This window comes from Lemur catta, chromosome 11 (genome assembly GCF_020740605.2).
Source record: "Lemur catta isolate mLemCat1 chromosome 11, mLemCat1.pri, whole genome shotgun sequence".
In the NCBI taxonomy this organism is placed as follows: Eukaryota; Metazoa; Chordata; class Mammalia; order Primates; family Lemuridae; genus Lemur; species Lemur catta.
Genome location: NC_059138.1, coordinates 10774929 through 10796518, shown reverse-complemented (window position 1 = coordinate 10796518; position 21590 = coordinate 10774929). Strand labels below are relative to the sequence as shown.

The 21590-nt window shown below is 39.1% G+C and overlaps 2 protein-coding genes across 2 annotated transcripts in view; one reads left to right on the top strand and one right to left on the bottom strand.

Annotated features, from left to right (window-relative positions):
- Positions 1–5689: 5689 nt before the first annotated feature.
- TAS2R38 (taste 2 receptor member 38) lies at positions 5690–6691 on the bottom strand. The gene has a single exon (XM_045564837.1). The coding sequence runs from the start codon at positions 6689–6691 to the stop codon at positions 5690–5692; it is 1002 nt and encodes a 333-aa protein (XP_045420793.1).
- Positions 6692–14601: 7910 nt separating this feature from the next.
- Positions 14602–21590, top strand: part of MGAM (maltase-glucoamylase) — an 82645-nt gene continuing 75656 nt past the window's right edge. Inside the window, exons 1-2 of the mRNA XM_045564106.1 lie at positions 14602–14643; positions 17733–17806. Coding sequence (XP_045420062.1) covers positions 14640–14643; positions 17733–17806 — 78 coding nt within the window. The 5' untranslated portion in view covers positions 14602–14639. The remainder of the gene's footprint in view (positions 14644–17732; positions 17807–21590) is intronic.

The window sequence follows — 21590 nt, the reverse complement described above, 5'->3', positions numbered from 1 at the left end:
ACAGATAATATCTATACAAATATAACTTACCAAAATTGACTCAAGAAACAGAAGAACTGAAGTGCCCTAGCTAAAATGTTGCCCTAAGATTTTGAAAAAATTGTAGAGTGCTAAGCTGCAATAAAATGTTATTTGAAAGTGGCAATTTATGTGTTAAAATCAAATTTGAAATCACTTTGAGGAACAAACTACAAACCTAATAGTTTTTCTTTTGCCAATTACAATTTCAAGTTGATATTGTGCATGATAATGTGAAGTACAGAATTTAGCCTTTAATCCTATAAGTAGGAGCAGTATTTAATTGCATTCTTCTTCATAATTAAAAATGATTGTTTCAAGTATAGGTTCTTCTAAACATAGATAGGATATTTGCCTAATAATTTTGAAGTTAGAGGATATATGCTAAAAATTAATCTTTCATTTTATAACCTTACAATTTATTTCATGTCCTCTGTTTTATTTCTGAAGACTAATTTTAGCATAGGAAGTAGACTGGATTATTTGTAGTTAAATATGCTTTCCTGAATCATACTTTTTCTAGGAACGAGAGAATATAATTATGCATTTATCTACATGTAAATGCCCTGACAGAGAAATATTTAAGGTACTTAGAGCGTAATGTCAACAAAAACAGGGCCAAATCTATAATGCAATCTTTTAAAAATATAATACGTAATATTTCAGGTGTATAAAAAAGAATAAAAAATAATATAATAATAATAAGCACCTATATCCTAACGTAAGAACTGAAACATTACAAAATAACTGAATCTCCTTTTATACTACTCTTTCACCAGCAGTAACCACAATCTTGAATTTGGTGTTTATAATTCCTACACATTTCTTTCCACTTTCTCACACACTTTTGTAACCCTATATAATATGTGGTGGTTTGGCTAGGTATTTAAGGACTACAACAATAGCATTATACTATATGAATTGCCCTAACATTTATTTTGTTCATTCAACAATGTTTGTGAGGTCAGCCATGGGCAATATCACTGCTGTGAAGCATACCATTGCATGAATCTGTGTCACAATTTTTTTATCCATTTATCTATTAATATATATTTTGGTGCTTCTAATTTGGTCAGTGTTGGAGCTGAGATTTGCAGTTATCAGGCATTGTGCCTTCAAAACCTCCAGGTTTAACCTGACTGACTACACTATCCTGACTTGGATTGTCTTTCTGAAAGTTCATATCCTAGAAGAGAAAAGTAGTGGGAAAAAAGCATCTGTATGTGATATTCAAAGTCATTGCTCAAAGATATAAAGGAAAAGGGAAAGATATAAAATAGTGCAGTGGGAATCCCCAAGTTTATACTAAACTAAACTCTGTGTATAAAGCATTGTTCAATTCCATGAAGTGTTTAGACAAGTCTTTAGAGGCATTCAAATATCATCTTCCCCAGGAAGCTTAGTAATCATTTCAATAATCAGTCTAAGGTTGAAATGTCTGACGCTGACTCTGGAAATCCTTAAAATCCTAGTTTATAGATGGGTGAATAGGTTTCTTATATTTTCCTTGGGATATGTGCATGTGTACCTATGCTTCTACTTATGAAGTCTCCCACTACCTCTCTGCTCAAGCTGGGAGATGCCTGAGGCCCTGAACTGTGTCTGCAATGTGGAAGATGCCAGCCCTCAGCAAAGCAGTGAAGGCGATACACTTTGTCCTCACTAGTTCTTTTCAGTCCCCACCACTTCCACTCTTGGCATGAACACTCCTCAGATACATACAGCATATTTGCTGAATGATTAGGAGAAGAGATGGTCTGGGATGATAGGGATTTGGGGCATTCCCCAATAAAATTACAAAACTATCTGTGCATATGTAGGTCCTCCATTACACAGAAAAGCTCAGGGTTAACTCCTGTGTCATTACCTCATCTCCCCAACCTTCTCTAAAAGCACAACACATCAGGCAGTATTTAAGTGACTAGCCCCATTAATTAAATAAATAAACATTTACTTGAATTTAATCATAAACATGTTAAATTAAATATGCCTTGCAAATGAAATGTTTCAATTAGAACAAAACATACTATGAACGAGGCTCTAACAATAACCCATTCTTTGGGTCTTCTGTGACTGTTCATCTTTTTTTTGGTTACTAAAATTAATCTCCATTATTTAGATTTCCCACTGAGTCTGAGCCAGGCTATTCTAAGAATAATTTATTTTTTTCCATAGTCCACCAACTAACTTATGTGTTTATTCCTTCTCTATGTGTCTGTTCACGGACTTCATTGTTCCATTTATGTGATCTTATACCACTTATTGTGTGATAGGTATTTTGGCTGTAAGTGTCAGAACTTTAATTCAAACAGACTTAGGTGCAAGTGGTATGTGTTGGCTCAAGGAATATCATAAGAGTTGTACAATGAAACCAAAGCAGGGCAAGGATATAGCTGGATGTCTGGAGCATCAGGAACTGAATAAACCAGTTGTTGCCACATCTACCTCTTGTCTCTGCTAGTTTTTGCTTGTGATAGGAAATATGGCAGAGAATATAGCCATGAGAAGCTGTCAGATTTCATGTTTTACAAAATTTTATTGGATTAAGGTAGAAAAATACCAAGGATGGACTTTGATGGTCTTGGAATGGATCCACCAACTACAGTAAAAGGGAGGGTCATGAAAACCCTCTTGGTTGGAGCATGAGCAGGAGCAGTTACTTCTAGCTGGAGGTGGTTGTTCTCAGAAAAAAGGAAGTGCTGGGAAGGAAAAAAATTTAAAAAAATCAGCCATTCTAACTATCCTCACTGTATCTTGCTGCCCGCTTGCTCCTCCCAGAACTTTATGGCCTCCAACCTTGTCAACATGTTTCCTCTACTTTTATAACCCAACTCAAAACTTGAACTTTTTCAGCTTAGCCTTTCTTTCAGTGAACACATGTCTAATTCTAACTTCTAATCTTAATTTTAGTTCTTCATTTCCAAAAATCTGCTTGTGTTTTCCAACCATGTGACATGATGTCTAGCCAGTTGTAATAAGTTCCAAATTATATTACTATTTCTCCCAAACTCAAACCAACTTCCTCTCTCAACTTCTTCATTTTTGCTAGTGATTACATCATAATACAACCCAACATTGAAATCCAGCTTGATTCTTCCTTCTGTCTAAACCACCTTATCAAGACACTAGTTGATGATATTTTTCCAAAGCCCTCTCATGTCTATTCCACCTTCTCCATTCCTACTACCCCCATCCTGGACCAAATTTCCTTTTATTGAAGTTAGAGTGCAAATGGCTCAAACCCTTTGCCTCCTCCCCTTCAAATCAACCATAACCAAATGTTTGTACCCCCTAATATTCTAAAATTTAAATAAATAAATAAATAAAATAAAATAAATAAGGTTCTATTATAACCTCTAACATAAAAAAGCCTCACCTCCTGAGGTTGGCTCCATAATCTGATCTCGACCTACCTTTATGGAATATGCTCTGCTCATTCCCTCCTGTAAACATTTGGCTATGACATGTCACTTGAATTCTGATCTAAACCATGGTCACACATTTTGTTTATGCCAAAATTTTAACACTTAATTAGATGCAGCCTCTTATTACTATCGAAGTGTTTCCTGTGTGTTTGTGTATGTCCCTCAACTAAACTGAAGATTCTAAGCTAAATAGACTGTGTTTTATTTTCTCTGCATCACCCTTAGAGCTTAACTTGAATTTCCTGAGTCTACTCTATTGCAATCCCCCTGCTGCTTGGCATCATCCCGCCTTCCCTAAGGTATTTCTCGCAAAATGCATGAGGATATAAAGCTCAAGGGAGAAACTCATTGAGGAATTTTGTATTAAGAAAATTTAAAAGAGGCTCACCTGGAATGAAGAAACAAGTTTTGAATGGCATTTCACTCCAGAGCATTCCTAGTGTGGAGAAAGTACAGACACAGGGCAGCCTATACAAAGGTCAAGAAGTCTAGCTTTCCTGAGATACTGAATCTGTGTTAATGCAGAGGACTTAACCAGTGGAGACATTTTCACAAGATAAGTTCCTAAAGAATTTAGTGTTAATTGGTTCATTAAACTAGGGGTCAGGATGAAATTAGAGGTCTAAGATTTGCTCTCAGGAGCACAGTCTAGACTTCAGATGATGATGGGTAAATTATTAGAGTAAATAATCTCTGAGGTTTCTTCAGCCCAGGCATTCAACTAGGAATCCAAAATGTGGTCTTATGAAGAATGGAGTCATTGTGACAATTAAGAATTTAGTGCTAAATTTGCTAGCACACATAATAAAAGTAGGCTTCCCTTCCAGATCTAGGTTGAAGATCACAGGTAGATTTTCTTCCTTGAAATATGTGACAGGAGGAAAAAATAAAAATATATAAAGAAAATAATATTTTTTCAAAATGTTAAACACAAGTAAAATAAGACTTCAATGATCTCACCTAGCCTTCCCACAGCCACACTTTTGGACCAGCTGATGTCACTGAGGCTTTTGTGGTATAACATATAAAATGTAGTAATGAGTTGGGAAGTGGGTGAGAGGGAGGTGGCAATACCTCTTAGGACCTTGCAACCAGTGATTTTCTGGCAGAGTAAGAGAATGGAGCAAGGTCCTCCTGTATGTACTTTTTCCCAGAGGAAGAGAATAGCCACATTTCTGAACACAGTGCCTAGTGTGGTCTAGAATCCGGGGGTATCTGAGGCTACTTGGGGAAGGATCTTGAAACTCTACTTACTTCCTTCTATCACCCTCTTAACCTTATAAGATCAAATCTTTTTCTACCATCCTGTAGTACGTCTTTAACCACTATTTAGCACTTACATAATTTTGACTTATAGTAAATAATAACTACAATATCTACATTTAGTTATATACAGCATCTTAAATTCTTAATTTTCATAAATTCCTATGCAGGGAGACAGAGCATGCTGAATCTCTACAAACATATCTATCAGCCAGGCTACTTTGGTGGGTTCCCCAACTAGATGGATCAGTGCTTGGTACCAGGCAAAGCACCGTCTTCAAAGGCAAACTGAGCAGAACTAGAAGGTTCACAAAAAGCTGGTGTCCAGGGCATGTACTAAACAAGTATTTACTTCTCTTCACTCACTGTAGAGCAGGTCAAAGTGCATTTCTGAATCAGTGTACTTTCAGACAAAATGACCCCTATCCTCTGGTAGGAGTTTTAATGTGATACCTCTTGAAGCTGAAGCTGCGACACAATTGATTTTCCAAGTTTGTCTTTCCGTATCTTATGTTTCCATGAAAAGTGTGGAGTTTGAGGAGCAATATATAATTGCCATAGTAGTGAATATTTTCAAATATTATTTTAATACCAGTCTTGAGAGAGAGGTTTAGTAGTCACATTAAAAGCCAAACATATTATCTTGGGATTTAGACATTATTTCAGAAGAGGTGATTCCTCATGGTGTGGCTCATACCAAGCAATAACAAACTATAGCATACGAAGTATTTACTGAATACCTCACCTCTCTATTTTGTTCATTTTTATCAAAACAAACCTAGGGAACCAACACCATTATACCTGTCCAGGTCGTGTATAGAGCTTTAATCATTTTATTCTTCAATGGATGAGAACATTGATGAAAAGCGGAGAGATTTTCAGTTATGTTTTACAGAATAGATTGGAAGGCTTCATGAAGAATCACAGTTGTTTTCCTGAGGAATCGGAGGCATCTTCATGAAGAGCTTGTTTCGTGTCTGTTCTCAGCAAAGTGTCCTGGGATCTGCCTTGTGGTTGGCCCTTACCTTGAGGATGCTCTGAGCCCAGAGTAGAATGGTTTCCACAGCTCTCCTCAATTTGGCATTGCCTGAGATCAGGGTGGCTGCATGTCCAGAGGGACATGCTGCCAATATCCCAATACAAACCATTACCCCTATCTTGTTATGCCACACCACCAGTAGGGGCACTGAGATGATGGCAGCACAGAATGACACCACAAAGAAGCAGAGAAAGGATAAAAGAGATTTGAGGGCTTTAATGTGTGCATCTAGGCTGCAGTCATGAGAGTTTCTGGGATGGGCCTTCATTGTCCTCATGTGCCTCCCCAGGGAGACAATCAGCACCCCAGAAGAAATCAGAAAAATTAGGAAAGGGGGTATAGACCCCAGATAGCAGAAGAGGAAGGTATAAAAGAAACTGATTTGTCCATTTTGCCAGTTGAGTTCTGTATTGTTATTCATGAATAGCATAGCTGTGACTGTGAAGTGAGACTTTCTAAAGAAGTCCCAAAGGCAGAGGACAGCACAGAAGGAGGAGGAGAGAATAACAATCAGGAGCATCTGGTGGGTCTTCCTGGAGACCCAGCTTGCCAAGCACAGCAGGAAGGTTTGAGAGAAACGGACAATCTTGGAGCAGTAGAGGAGACTGAGGCAGGTGGTAAGCCAGAGGCTGGCTTGGTTTGTGATCATCCAGAGCATGAGGAGAGTTTTGTATCTGTGGCTGAGTGGCTCTTTCAAATTCTGGAAGCAGGCAAGCTGGATGGCACACAGAAACAGCAGCCCATGCAGGAAGAGCCGGTTGAGACTGAGGCACAGCAGCACACGATCATAGTTGCTCAGGGGCTGCCTCCTTACCACATCCCAAAAAATCACCAAGAAAATGAAGATGTTGGCCAGCAGCCCCACTGCAAACTCCAGGACTGAAATGAACAGAAACACATGCTTGACTTCATAGGATACAGTTAAGGCAGGTGTCAGAGTCAACATTATGTCTCTTCTCTAGTTGGCTAATCTACTTAAGATTCAGAGACCACTCCGTGGAGAAGGATAAATGCACATTCTAAGCCGGGACCTTTCCTTCAAAGAAGCATCCAGCTCTTGCCCTAAATCTATCCCAAAATGGGTACATAAAAAATTCTGGCAGGAAACTTAGAGGGACGTTGTTGCTTTAGAATATCTCTTGGACACACGAGCTTATAATAAAAGTGGAAGACTGATGCTTTTACCTCTTGGATGATGCAGAGCTTTAAATAAATCCAGGTGTTCCTGTCCAGAAGCCTCCCCAGAGAGCCATAGCACAGCAAGAGGGATGCAAACAAGACAGGTTCTCAATTTCCCAAGTCCAGTTTTGCATACCCATCTGGACCTGTGTGGGTGGAGAAGAGAATAGTATTTGCTTATGGATTTTAAAGAAACTGGCAGTAGGCAAAATAGATATTCATGGTGATCTAAGGTTTCTCACCTGTGAGGCATGACTCTTATCATAGACTATACTTTTAACATGGACAAGTGCCTGGTTCCTCCCCTTGCACCAGCCTATGACTACAATTTTAGTTGCCATTGCCAAAGGTTTCCTTCAACCACCATTATTATGCCAGACATTGTGCTTGACGAGAGGATTATTAACACGGATGAGACCAACACCTTGCCACGAAGGGAGAGGGAAGGGGCATATCTGGCCTGGATTATTACAGAAGGTTTTTAACTGCTCTGTCTGCTTCCTACTCCCTTACTCCATTTTCCACAAAGCAACAATAGTAATCCTGATAAAATATAACTTAGAGCATGTCATTGCTCTGTTCAAACCTTTCAGGGCCTCTAGTCTCCCTCACTATAAAAACTAAGTCTCTACAGTGGTCTACAGGTCCCACATAATCAGAGCCTCTGTTCCTTTTCAGATGTCGGCTTCCTCCCTCCCTCCATGTCAGCCACATGGACCCCTCTCCTGTTCTGTGGACTCACTAAGCACCTGCCTACTGCCGGACCACTGAACTTGTGCTTCCCACTCCCTGAATTGCTTTTCCTCTACACACTCCAATGTCTCACTTTCTTCTCAAAAGATTTCTTCTTCTCCTTATCAGAGAGTCACCTTATTAGAGAGCCCTTTCCTGACCCTCCTATGAATGACATCCCTTGCCCCATCTTGGGTGCATGTTAAAATATTTAATCTGTTTTATATTCCTGCATATATTCAATTATTTATTGCCTATACCCAGTTGCCATTAAAAATATAAGCTTCATGAAGAAATTTATTAGGTACTTAATAAATAAATATTTTTGAATGAATGTAATTTTCATAAATGAAGCATTTAGTAATCTTAGCATCCCCATGGATGATATCTATAATATAATGTTACATTATATTTAACATTCCAGGGATTATATTCTAACATACAGAGCTATTATTTCTGAAGTCTAGCTTTCTCCCTTTTTACACATTTCCAAATATTTGTTGAGTTCTGGCCTTCCACCGTTCTTAATTCTCCATGATAGCTAAAGGAATATGGACAGTTTCATGATCACATCTACAAGTTCTATAAAAATGCAGGCTAGTTACTCAGTAGAGATGGGAGAACTGATCATTTAGAGACTGGATGTTGTTTTGTAACATTTTATACAAATATGGTGCTTATTTTCCACTCTTGAAAATGTTTGAACTTTTCCAGTTCTTTTATAATTGCCCTTTATGCTTCATTCACTCACTCACTCATTTGGAGGAATGAGTGAAGATGAAAGGAGGAGTTGCATGGGACTGCCCTTGGTTTGCTCTGTTGTATGATAACGTTTCCTCCAAGGGGTGGGGCTTTCCCACCTTTGCTCATTTGCCAGCTCAGTCTAGTGCTCCACTGGCCCTTTCTGCTAACTCTTCACAGCCTCACTTTGGGCATTCTGCTTCCCTAAATGCAAAGGCTCTGTGTTGAGAATGTGGCCTCTGGAATCAGGCTCCCTCAAGTTAAGGTCTGGCTCTGTCACATACTCTCGGTGTGACCTTGACAAATGATTGAACCTTCTCAATTCATCTCATATGAAATGGAGATGAGGATCAAAAGAACACTTACCTCAGAGGGTTACAAGGATGACCTAAATTGACACACATGGCGTGCTTGGAATTGTGTTTAAGTTATTACTATTGTTCTAATGTCCTTGATGTTCTTCATCCTGTCCTTTCCTGCCTTTTCACTTAAAATATCCCTAATCCAAGAGTTATCTGTGCTGCCCGATTTGTGTCTGTACTTTCTCTTTGTTTTTTTAATGATTTTTTTGACTAATGCTCCTTATTTTCTTATAAGTAGTGACACAAATGAATGATTACTAAAAATGTTTATTCCTGTTTTATTCTGAACTGTTTATGTATAGATATTTGTATGGCCCTTCATGGTAACTTGTCATGTATCATTGCAGTTCTATTTAATTCATTGTATCTGTGATCACCTCATTTGGGTCATTCAAACACTGAGACACTGAGTTCTGTACTTTTAACTGAAGCTGATTTTCCCCTCTCTTCACCACACCAGGTGGCAGTATTGTACTAAAGGAGTTTAGGAAAGCTGTTTGCTTCCTGATAGAGTCTAGATGGAAACCACTTGCTTCACTGCAGGAGCCGATATATATAACCCCAGAGTTAGAATCATTTATATCAAAATTATATCAATAATCAATAAAATACTTGATCTATGTTTTTTTGAGCATCAAATATCATCATAATCTTTCAATAATCAAGTCTCTTTCAGAGAAAAGTAGCCCAAACCCTCCTTGATATTTCCCCTCCATTTGACTTATGAACACACAGTGTTTGGGATTATATAAACAATCTCCTGTGCACATAGTTTTTAGCAATTGGCTATTTTTTGAAAAGTGGTTTACTCAGGAAGCTAAAAACCAAAACCAATCACAATGCTAATAAGAGCAGTGGTAGAAATAAAAACTTTACTTCAGATATAATAAAAAAATTGCAGTCCCTTGGATTTTGCAAATAAACAAATGTTAAAAATTATGTAACCTATATAAGTTTGTGTTTATACATTTGCTGCCATTTATTTTGGGATATTAGAATTAAATTCTTTAAATTTTTAAAAAACTGATAGCTTGATAGAAGAACACTATTACTCATAATATCTAGCCTTACTCCCTTAAAATACTTTGCCTAAATGTTTGCAATGACTGGATAGATGGATATATTTGAAGATCTTTATTAAGAACAAAATATATTCCAGATGTTGTAACGGGCACCATAGACACACTGGTAAACAAAGGGGTATAAGAGGAACTGAAAGAGAACAGGAATAGTACATACCTCAGGGTGGGGGATGAAAAGGAGAGTTGTCCAGAGAAGACTTCCTAGAAGTGTGTTGAGGTTGAGAACTTAAGGATGAGTAAGAGACTATGCATTGTACAATAGATGGAGTCATCTTAGTAGGAAGTGATACTCACCCTAAAGTTTAAAGACAAGAAGAGCAACAATCTAATATAACAGAAGTTAATAAATAGCAGATTCAATAAACAAGATACAATAAAAAAGATTAGTTCCAATTCATATTATGAATATGGGAACATGATTGTCAGAAGACTTGCATTTTGATAAATCAGCTGTAGTTTGTTTAAATGTTATCATTTAACATGCTTTGTTACATTGTTATCATTTAACAAGCTTTGTTACAAATGGTATTTTGGGATTACAATCTATAAAAATATTAGATATATATAATTGCATATATAATCATGATAGATAAATAGAAATCATAAGTGAAATATTTTCCTACAGGTCAGTACCCTCACCACCTCATTAGGAATGCAGTAAAGATCACACCAGAGACAAAACATTTATATTAAAAAGATTATAAAATTCTAAAAGGCAGAGACTCAAAGGGGACCTCTCAATGCACTACAAAGTTTGGCAAACAGAAATGCCTTTACTCTCAGAAAACTACACACACACACACATTAGGGAGTCATTAGAAGAGAAGGGAAGAGAAGACTTTTTTTTTTTTTTCTTTTGGTGAGGATTCAATGATCTTAAGAGTTAAGAGAGTGGAACGTTGCCACCCCCCTCTGGCTTCCTCTGGAAGAAATGGGAAGGCACTCTACTAATAGCCTCTGAAATCCGAAGTTATGTTTGAACAGAGGTGGAGGGTGTGAAGGCAGGAGGCTTGCTGAAGCACCTGGAGCTAGTCTTCAGGAGCAAGAAAAACACACTATTGAGAGATTAGAAGGAGAGGTCAGAGACACTGGTGTCTCAGTCCCCTAGGAGTCAGGAAAGGAAGCAGACTCACTGTTCTGGGACACAGTGAGATGATCCTAGGGGTCAGCAGTTGTGCTGGGCTGTTTTGGTGGCTGCTCTGTCAAGCTGGAAAAGGAGTAGGCTGTGCACTGAAGGTGGGGCCTGAAAGAAGATATGGTGACCCCTGGAAGAGGAAGAAGTCCTCTGAGATGAGCAGGCTAGGGGCCCACAGAGAGTATTACAGTGGACAATCAGGCAGCATCCCACTTACACCAACTCCTGTCTCCCCTCCCATTCCTGTGTGGGGTGTGAGAAGAAGAAATGAGGTCCTAAGAACTGCAGAGGTACAGGCCCTAAGGAAAAAAAGCCCTGAAATTAAGATTATAAACAAGATGGTTACAGAAACTTTAATAACTGGGTTAAGTTATACAAAACACTGAATTAGTTTAATTTTTAAAATGGTAATAGGTCAAATTTGCTGAAGGTAGGTTGGGTTCAAGGCTAAGAATTTATGTATATTTTTGAGAACAAAATGAACTTCATGTTTGAAGATCACTGAGCTGAGACACCTTAATCCTTGCTGCCTACAATGCACCCCCCACCCCCAGTCTGTCTATCTAGATTCAAAGCAAAAGGGCAGAGGTGGACAGAGTGCAGGAAAATCCCAGTGAGGCCTTGAGAAAACGAGGCAAGCCAACAGAGTGTGAGGCATAGGCAGTTTGTATGTGAAAAAGTGTATTAGGGTAGAGGCCATTTTACTTCAGAGGGAAGAACACCACTACACGGCTTCAGATAGCAGAGTTAACTGAAAGAAACTATTAAAGCTAGTGGGACAGAAGACTGACAGGAAATAGACAATTGGGGTGTTGTCACTGTGAAAAAGGGCAGTGTCCCTGGAGGAGAGCGCTCACGACAGAGGCATTAGCACCCAAGTCGGCCAAGTCTGCGAAGAGGCAGGAAGGAGCTCTGTGCTTCCCTGGGCAGAGGAGGCCCGCGTGGATGGCTTGTAGCCGGGGGTAAGACTTGAGGGGCCAGCCCAGGCTGGGCTCCCGGCCAAGGCGACTTCAGTCACTTCCGTGTGAGTTGCAATGTGAAGGGATCGGTGATGGCCGTCTCCTGCTCTCTACGTGTGCACTGCTGAATGGGAACTAGCTTCAGTTCTTACGCTGGGGGTGGGCATGCAGACTTTAGAGGCTGGTACAGGGCCGTGGGGAAAGGACCGGAACCTGCTGTCTGGATGCGCTGAGGCCAAGGGGGAGTCCCCGTGTCTCCAATCTCCCCAAATAATGGGACAAAGAAACGGCCCGACAAACCAGAGGAGTCATGTAATCCCCGCCATTTTCCAGGAAGTGCAAAGCAGCCTGGGACCCGGAGTCCGCCCAGCCTTAGCTAGCAGCTCCCTCCAGGTGGCGCCAGACCTCTGTGAGGCCTGGAATTCCTGGACAGCTCAAGGTACAAACTCACCCCAGCCATTTTAAAAAATCTAGCAATAGTATTTTACACCATTTAAATTTCAGACTCCACTTAATGCATTATGGTAGGTTGAATATCCTTTAATGTCATAGTTGCCCTGCAAAGAATATAATGATACTTTCATTTTACTGATGAGAAAGTGGTTTAAGGAAGGTTAAATAGTTAAATACCTTGGCCAAAATAACTGAACTAGTAAGTGAGGAGCTGGGATTCTAACCAGAGATATTCTGACTTTGCCTTTGGTCCTACTCCTTTGTCTAAGCCTAACTACCAACCTGCGGTGAGTGGTGGAGGGGAGACCCTTGTTTTGGTATGATGCCTTGGTAACATTCTTTCCAACCTCAGTCCCATTTGAAGTTTTTTTTTTTTTTTTAAGGGGTTGGAGAGGGGCAGTTAAGCTCTTGTGGAGGGAGGGGGATGACAGCTCATCCCATTCCCAGGAGACTTAGAAAAATTGAGTCTGGGTAGGTGGATAAATCAAGAAACCACTATTCTAGTCAGAGAAAGGAGTGGGGAAGATCCCAGCAGGCTCATTGAAAGAACATGTGTATCTACCCAGCAGGTTAACATAGCTATTAGTAAGTTAGGGCCCTCAAGCATAAAAGGAAATTCTTCAGAATTTCTTCAGGCAGGTCTGAGATGAGATCTTCTTTGATTCCCTTCCTACAAGCTTCCTACATCTTCTTTGCTTCCATTACACTTTGTTCATAGCACTATTGTAGTACTTACCATATATATTAAAATATGTATTTGTTTATATGTACGTATCCTCAATACTGTATATGGAGTATACTGAGTTCTTCAAGAGCTGGGATTATGTATTATTCTTTTTTTGCTTTTCATTGTGTCTGACACATAACTAGATTTTATTCATTTATATTGGCCATTCACTTTAAATCCAAGTAATGATTGACCAACTGCCCTTTCTTATGAATGTAGTATGTAGGCCCTGCTTAAATCTAGGTGAATTCACTCCTGGCATTCAAACATGTTTTCTGTGGTGAAGATCAAAAGCTGAAAAAATGTATAGCCATTCAGGAGAACACTCATCTTAAAAGAAGAATTAGGTAGTGAAACTTGACCCAGTAACAAAACTATACCTGCCAAAGTGTAGGCAAGCTTCTGGGGGACACAGTGTTTGTCAATAATTCTTGTCTTCTATTCCAGTCCTATGGACTACTGTCTGAATCCCAAGAAGGATTTATTAAGTAGGTTTTTTTGACTGCAAGGAGTAAAGATTCACTGAGATGATCTCCAGTAATGTGGGTTTATTATAATTTACATTCAATAGTTCTCAAAGGTTAAGGTCTTCCACACCAGGGAGATCAGCATCACCAGAGGATTTGTAGGAAATACAAATTTGTGGGCCTCACTTAGAACTATTGAATCAAAAACTCTGAAGGAAGAGCCCAGCAATCTGTTTTTAACAAGGCATTCAGCTGATTCTGATGCACACTCTCATTTGACAGCCACTATGACTTAAGGAAGAAAGAGATTTCCCAGGGCCTCAGCAATAGCCACAACTCATGGAGACTGGAATGTCACTTGGGCACTGGAACTTTATTCAGGATCCATGGTTTTCTTAGCAGCAGGAGTTAATTGCCATTGACTTGAATGCTCCATCACAAATGGGATTCAGACTCTTGTTAGGAATTGAATGCTTTCAGATGGTATATTATCAAGAGTCTCGGGAATTCTGAAATCCAGCTATGCCAATTACTTCTGTTACATGAGAAGAACAGCAGTGTAAAAGGGGTGTAATGTGGGTATTACTCTATTAAAAGTGAAACCAACACTCAAAGGCTCCCAAGGGAGAGCTCTGGTACAAGTTACACTGGAGGATGCAGTAGAACTAGGCACAGTCCACACACTCATGCTATTCTGTCCATGGTAGATACTGCCAATTGCCTATGCAATATCAATTCTCTCTTCCCCATTACCAACAGAACCCCTGTGTTTATTGGGTATGTCAATATTCCTAACTAAAAATAAACTGCATTTCCCATTTTTCAGGTAAGAGTGGCCAGTGGGGTACAAGAAGAAGTAAATGGATGGGATTTCTTAGAAAGCCCTTGTTGTTTTTCCTTCTTTCTGTGCCTGAACTTGGATATTATGAACTTGGATATTATGGATGGACTCCAACCATGAGGGAAAAACCAAGAGGATCCAAAGCCCTCACCCTGAAATCCTTGAGCAGTTGAAGCCACACCTGTAACTACTCTCCTCTAGGCTTCTCATCTTGTGATGGGTAAACTCTTTATGTCCTTAAGCCAGAATCCTTGAGCCACTATTACTAGAAGCTGAATACAATTACTAACTGATCCAATATGAAATCTCTGTCTTGGAATTAGAATGCTCAAGAGTGAAGGGAGGGAGAGGGAGAGGGAGGGAGAGAGAGATAGAAAGGAAGAGGGAGAAGGAAAAGGAGAAGGATAAAAGGAGATATATAGAGAGATATATTATTAATACTTACCCACATATTTGGAGAAAGAGAGAAAGAACAGATAACATCCCCACAAAAAGGGTCCTAGGTCTACTTGCCCATCTAAGCATATGAACATTGGAAGTGGGATGAAAAGGTCAGCCCACTTCCTGTCTAGGTTTGCTTGTCATGAAGAGGCAGAAAACAGGAAGTACAAGAGAGGAAGCCAAAGAAAGGATGTCTCTACTTCCTGTATTTTAAGGCATGTTGGTTTTGTCCACACGTAATTGTCAAAGAAAGGTGGGCAGAGTGGTACTAGTATGGGGACATGAGGTTAAATATGATCTCTCACGGTACTTATTTCTGTTTCTCTATCTTTTCACTTTTGTTCATATCTTTCAGACAAGCCAATGAGACACAAGAAGTAATTGGATGGGATTTCTTAGAAAGCCCTTGTTGTTTTTCCTTCTTTCTGTGCTTGAACTTGGATATTATGAACTTGGATGTTATGGTTGGACTCCAACCATGAGGGAAAGGCCAAGAGAATCTCAAAGCCCTCACCTTGAAATGAATGTGAAAGATCATTTTAATAGATAGGGGGTGTAAATGCTACTAATTGATACTACTACCAATTCTTTCTGTGTCATACATTGAGAAAGAGAATCTGAGAGGTCTGGAGGTCACACAGCAGGACATTTCATAAGCTACTGGTCAGTTTAAGGACTGGCTGTCTTTGGGTTAGGTGTCCATCCCTGGTCCCATCAGCTTTGATACCAATGTGGAATCTTGTGTTAAAGGACATAAATAAAATCATTTTCTTCAGCAGGGACCTGTGGGTAGACATTCCTAAAGGAATGTCCCTCAAGAGGGAGCTCTGGACCTTTTTGAAACTTCATTTTGTCCACAGACATGAGCTAAGGGTGAGGAGGTTCTAAATAAAAGATGATAAAACTGAGACATTGAATGACAACAGCCCTGTTCTGCTTTTCGCAAGCAGAGTTGACATAGAAAGGTAAGAGAACACTGTGCAGCACTGGCTCTTTGAGGGTTCTCTGTCTACAGAGACAGGTGCTCAAGCTGAGCCCAGATGGAGACAGTGTGGACATTGTGATTCTCAGAGAGCCTGACAGGAGAGGGAAGGCTGGACCAGAGAAGATGGAAAAAAATTAGAGCCGGTGCATGGCTGTAAGACATTGTCTGTGAATTGAAGACATTTCCTATGGCATTCTTTTTACCCTTTCCCCTAGGGTAGGGGGCCACAGGGATACATACCTATCAGATGTTCATTATAGAGGAAAATTTCTGTAGAATTTAGTGTTTGATGTTGAAAAAATCATGTAAATTTGTGTACTATTACATAATACTGCCACATTTTTCATAGTTCAAAATGTTTCTTGAAATGACTTATTTTTTTCCCAATGATTTCAAACTAAAACTGAATTTCCGAGAAGATGCATTATGTTCTTCTTGTTATGCCACCACATAGCTCCTAATGTACCCTAATCTAAAAAATACAATGCGTTGGGGATGCCAAACAATTCAGAGGGACTTTGTGGAGATTTTGAGGTCCTACAATTTCAGGTGGTTGTAAAAGCCAGAGAAACACAGATAGCAGGAGGATCATTTGCTGCTCATCAGATAGAATATGGTTAGAAGTTTTGGCTGGAGATATTTATTTATACTGGACAAAGGGAGGCAATGAGAGCCTGTCATTGCAGGGTTAGCAGGGACCATTTAGTTACATGGCACAGAAACTGGCTGGAAGTAAGGATGGCGGTGGGGATAGAGGTAGTAATAGTAGAGGTGTTTTGGTGAAGAAACATGAAATTAAGTCATATATTGACCTTCACAGAACTTGGAAAAATACTGGCAGTTAGTCTCTCTGCTTTTCCTCTTTTGGGTTTGAATGGTCTCTTTCTGCTACTCTTTACATGTCTGTTCTATTCTCTTTTGGGAAAACAAATATTTTCAGTAAAACCTGTTAACTTCTGCCTCTCAGTAACATGACATGATTCCGCAGACATAGTTCTCAATGCAATATGATTCAGACTCTGTGCTTCAAATCCTAATTTTTGGGAGTGAGCATCCAACTGGATGAGGTTGGGGTCATCTGCCCAGTGCTGGTCCAGTCAGCTGTGATTAGAGAGTTAGGGTTATGCTGGGATTCCCTTACAGGAGTGTGCCATGCAGGTGTCATCTAGGCATGGGGAGGGGGCCATGAAGGAAATTATGGGAGTTTCTAATACAGGATTTGGGCTTAAAGACAACTAGCAGTCTCTGAGGTGAGGATAGTAGAATTTGATAACTGATAGGATTTGAGGGTTACCACTTTGGGAGACTTGGTGATGAGTGAACTTTGAATTTGTTGAATGAATGAACATTTAGTCTGAAAAAGATGTTTCCTGGATCTACTGACTTCAGACTTTATGAGCATTGGATTAGTAGATTGAAATTAAATTAGTATGAGTTTAACTCCACTACTATTTGAGTGACCTTTAGCAAGTCATTTTTCGTATTTTCTGTTTCCTCATTTATACATGCAGAATAAAAATACTTGCCCTATCTTAAGGGTTGTTGTGATTAAAGAGATAATCAGATTAAACTTCAAAGTGTTATACAAATGTAAAGTTTTATTACTAACATCTGTATAATAGGTGATGTATTATCCCTAATAACTCTCTTATTGGACCCACACCTACGTGTGCAAGTGTTCCTGTCTGTGGGGGTACAGGTGGGAAAGGAAGAAAGAAATGTAAGACAGTGTAAAACTGTTGAATAATATATTTCACAAGAGAAGGAAATGCTGTAATGGCTGTAATGCCCTGTTTAAGTCATTTCTGCTGTCACCTTCCTCTGAACATTTCTGGGCAGAGAAATTACTCCCACTTAAACCAACTCCCTTTTTCTCTTTCCAGGGGGTATATCATGTGAAGAGCTTTTGAGTGGAGCAAAAGAAGGGAAACTACTTGGCTGCAATAAAAAGAAAAAGGTACAATTTAAAGTTTATAGGCTATGGAGACTGGGAAAGATAATTTCGATAGGTAGGAGATGTAGATGGCATGTGTGTGTGTGAGAGAGAGAGAGACAGAGAGAGAGAAAGAGAGAGAGTCATGTAGGACAGAGTAAGGTAATGAGGTAGGTCTGGTTTTCCTTCAAGACCTGCAGAGTCAGTTCTTGTGGGATGTGCTGACTCTCCTCCCCTTGTCTATCCCAGTGGTCCATGGTGGAAGAGCCATCTCCTTCCAGCCCAGTCTAGTGAGGCTATTCCTGAAGGTTGATGAACTTGAGGAATGGTTCTTGACTGACTTTAAGCTAATGATATGACTTGCTGTATATTATTTTATTTTATTTTCAGAAAAGACAAGTTGAGGAAGGGCTGGGAAACTGAGTTTGGATGTCAGGTACTTATTACCTCCGCTTGGGCTCAAAATAGCATTACAAAGAGCGTATAACCATCCCTAATTTACAGATAAGGCAGTTGAGCTCCAGAATATTTAAATGACTGCCCAAGGTCTGAAACAAGTAAGTAGAGAATCTAATGTTCAAGCCCAGGCCAGTTTGATTTCAAGCCCCATGTTCTTTCTATTGACACCATATTGGGGCTGGGGACCCAGTGACATAATAGATGTGAATCATTTAGCATAATACATAGGACATAGTAGGCACTCCATAAATGTTATTATTCTGATAGTTTCCTTTTTTTTATTTCAATAGATTTGGGGATACAAGTGATTTTTAGTTACATAGATAAATTGTATAGTGGTGGCATCTGGGTTTTAGTGTACTCATCACCCAAATAGTGTTTACTGCAATAGATAGGTGGTTTTTCATCTCTCACCCTCTACCCTTTCCCTTATGAGTCTTTATTGTTGATTATGACATTCTGTATGACCGTGCATATCCATAGCTTAGCTCCTACATATAAGTGAGAACACGTGGTATTTTATTTTCTTTTCCTAAGTTACTTCACTTAGAATAATGGCCTCTGGTTCCATCCAAGTTGCTGCAAAAGATATTATTTCATTCTTTTTTTATGGCTGAGTGGTATTCCATGGTGTATATATACCATATTTTCTTTATCCACTCATTAGTTGATGGGCACTTAGGTTGGTTCCATATCTTTGCAATTGTGAATTGTGCTGTGATAAAAATATGAGTGCAGGTATATTTTTGATATAATAACTTCTTTTCCTTTGGGTAGATACCCAGTAGTGGGATTGCTATATGGAATGGTAGGTATACTTTTAGTTCTTTGAGGAATTTCATACTGTTTTCCATAGAAGTTATACTGATTTACTTTCAAACTAACAGTGTATAAGCATTCCCTTTATCATATCAACACCAACATCTACTGTTTTTTAAATTTTTAATAATGCCCCTTCTGACTGGGGTAAGGTGGTATCACATTGTGGTTTTAATTTGCATTTCTCTAATGATTAGTGATATTGAGCATTTTTTCATGTGTTGGTTGGTCATCTGTATATCTTCTTTTGAGAAATGCTTGTTTATGTCATTTGCTCACTTTTTAATGGCATCATTTGCTTTGTTCTTGCTGGTTTGTTTGAGCTCCTTGTAAATTCTGGATGTTAGCCCTTTGTCAGTTGTATAGTTTACAAATATTTTTTCCCATTCGGTATGTTGTCTGTTTACTCTGTTGATTATTTATTTTGCTGTGCAGAAGCTTTGTAGTTTAATTAAGTACCATGTATTTTTGTTTTTGTTGCATTTGCTTTTGGGGTCTTAGTCATAAGTTCTTTGCTAGGCCAATGTCTAGAAGTTTTTCCTAGGTTTTCTTCTAGGACTTTTATTGTTTCAACTCTTATATTTAAGTCTTTGATCCATCTTGAGTTAACTTTTGTGTATGATGAGAGATGGGGATCTAGTTTCATTCTTCTGCATGAGGCTATTCAATTTCCCCAGCACCATTTACTAGTGTGTATTTTTGTGTAGTTTGTCAAAGATCAGTTGGTTGTAGGTATTTGGCTTTATTTCTGGGTTCTCTATTGTGTGCCATTGGTCTATGTGTCTACTTTTATACCAATACCATTCTGCTTTGGTTAGTATCATCCTGTAGTATAATTTGAAGTTGAGTAATGTGATGCCTCCAGATTTGTTCTTTTTCTCTAGTATTGCTTTGGATATTCAGGCTCTCTTTTGGTTCCTTATGAATTTCAGGATTTTTTTTTCTAACTCTGATGTTAATGTTTTAATAGGAATTGCATTGAATCTGTAGATTGCTTTGAGTAGTATGGACATTTTCACAATATTGATTCCTCTGATTCATGAACATGGGGTGTTTTTCCATTTGTTTGAGTCATCTACAATTTCTCTCATTAGCATTTTGTAGTTCTCCTTGGAGAGAACTTTCACCTCCTTGATTGAGTATTTTCTTAAGTATTTTATTTTATATTTTTTGTAGCTATTGTAAATCCTGTTAAGTTCTTGGTTTGATTTTCAGCTTGGTCACTATTGGTGTATAGCAGTGCTACTGATTTGCATATGTTGATTTTATAGCCTGAGACTTTACTGAACTCATTTATCAATTTTAGGGGTGTTTTGGAAGAGTCTATAGGATTTTAGGTATAAGATCATATCATCAGCAAATAGAGATACTTTGACTTCATCTTTCCATAATGACTATATGTTGAATTGAATTGTGTTGAAGAAGTGGTTATTGCTGTGTTTTCTGTGGCTGGAAGCAGGGAAGCACCTTAGGGGCTAATGCTTGATCCAGAGGTGGGGTCCAAAGGTCTGGGAAAGGGTGGTAGCTGGGGGAATGGAGAGGAGGAGGTTTTCATCACATTACTAGTTCTCATGTTTGCGTGGTCTTTGCAGCTCCCAAGTAGACATGTTTTCTTGACATCCCCAAGCCCAGGTAAGACTGTGTCACCAGAAAGCAGTCACTCTAGGCACCAGTCTTGTACCTTGGTCTAGCCTGAACCACCTTTTTGAGTCCAGGGACTTGGGGCTAAACCTTTAAACTGCTGTAGCCAGGCAACATCATAAATGTCAGCATGTTGTACAGGGCCTTCTGCAAAGTAGGTGCTTGATAATTTTTCTTTTTTAAACAATGACTACCCACTCTTTTTCATAATTCTGATCTAAGGTAGAATGAGAGATTGGCGTAGTTGAAGGAGCCTTGGATTGGGAGTCCAGGGTCTGGGCTCTAGTCACAATTGTGGCAGATACATAATAACCATCATGATAGCTGATGCATATTGAGTGTTTACCATGCAACATTAAATTTTTTACTTGCATTATTTTGTTTAATTTATAGGTTTATTGGATAGTTACCATTTATATCTTCATTTAAGTAAAGGAAACAGAGACTTACTTTCCTAAGCTTCCCAGACTAGTAAGCAGACCAGGGCTTTGAATTCAGGCAAGCCCAGTTCAGATCTGGACCTTTGAATCAGCACCCACACAACTCTTACAACATTCCTGGGTCTCTGTTTCCTCTTCTGTAAAATGAAGGGGCTAGTTTTGTAAGCTTTAAAATTCCTTAAGGGCAATACCAAAAGGTCCAGCCCACACAGTTCTGGAGGTGGGTGGATGTGCATTTGAGTGGCAATTTAGATACTTGCTAATGTGGGGCCATTGTGAACATCAGAGAGATAATGTAGGCAAAGGTCTTGGCACCCAACAGGCATCCATATGTTTTCAGTTTTCCTTTCCTTCTTTTTTTACCTTGAAATTCTTTGATTCCATGATGCCAAAGAGATGTAGTATGTCAGTGTTCTCAAAGGCTGGTCTGTAGACTTTGCTGATTCCTG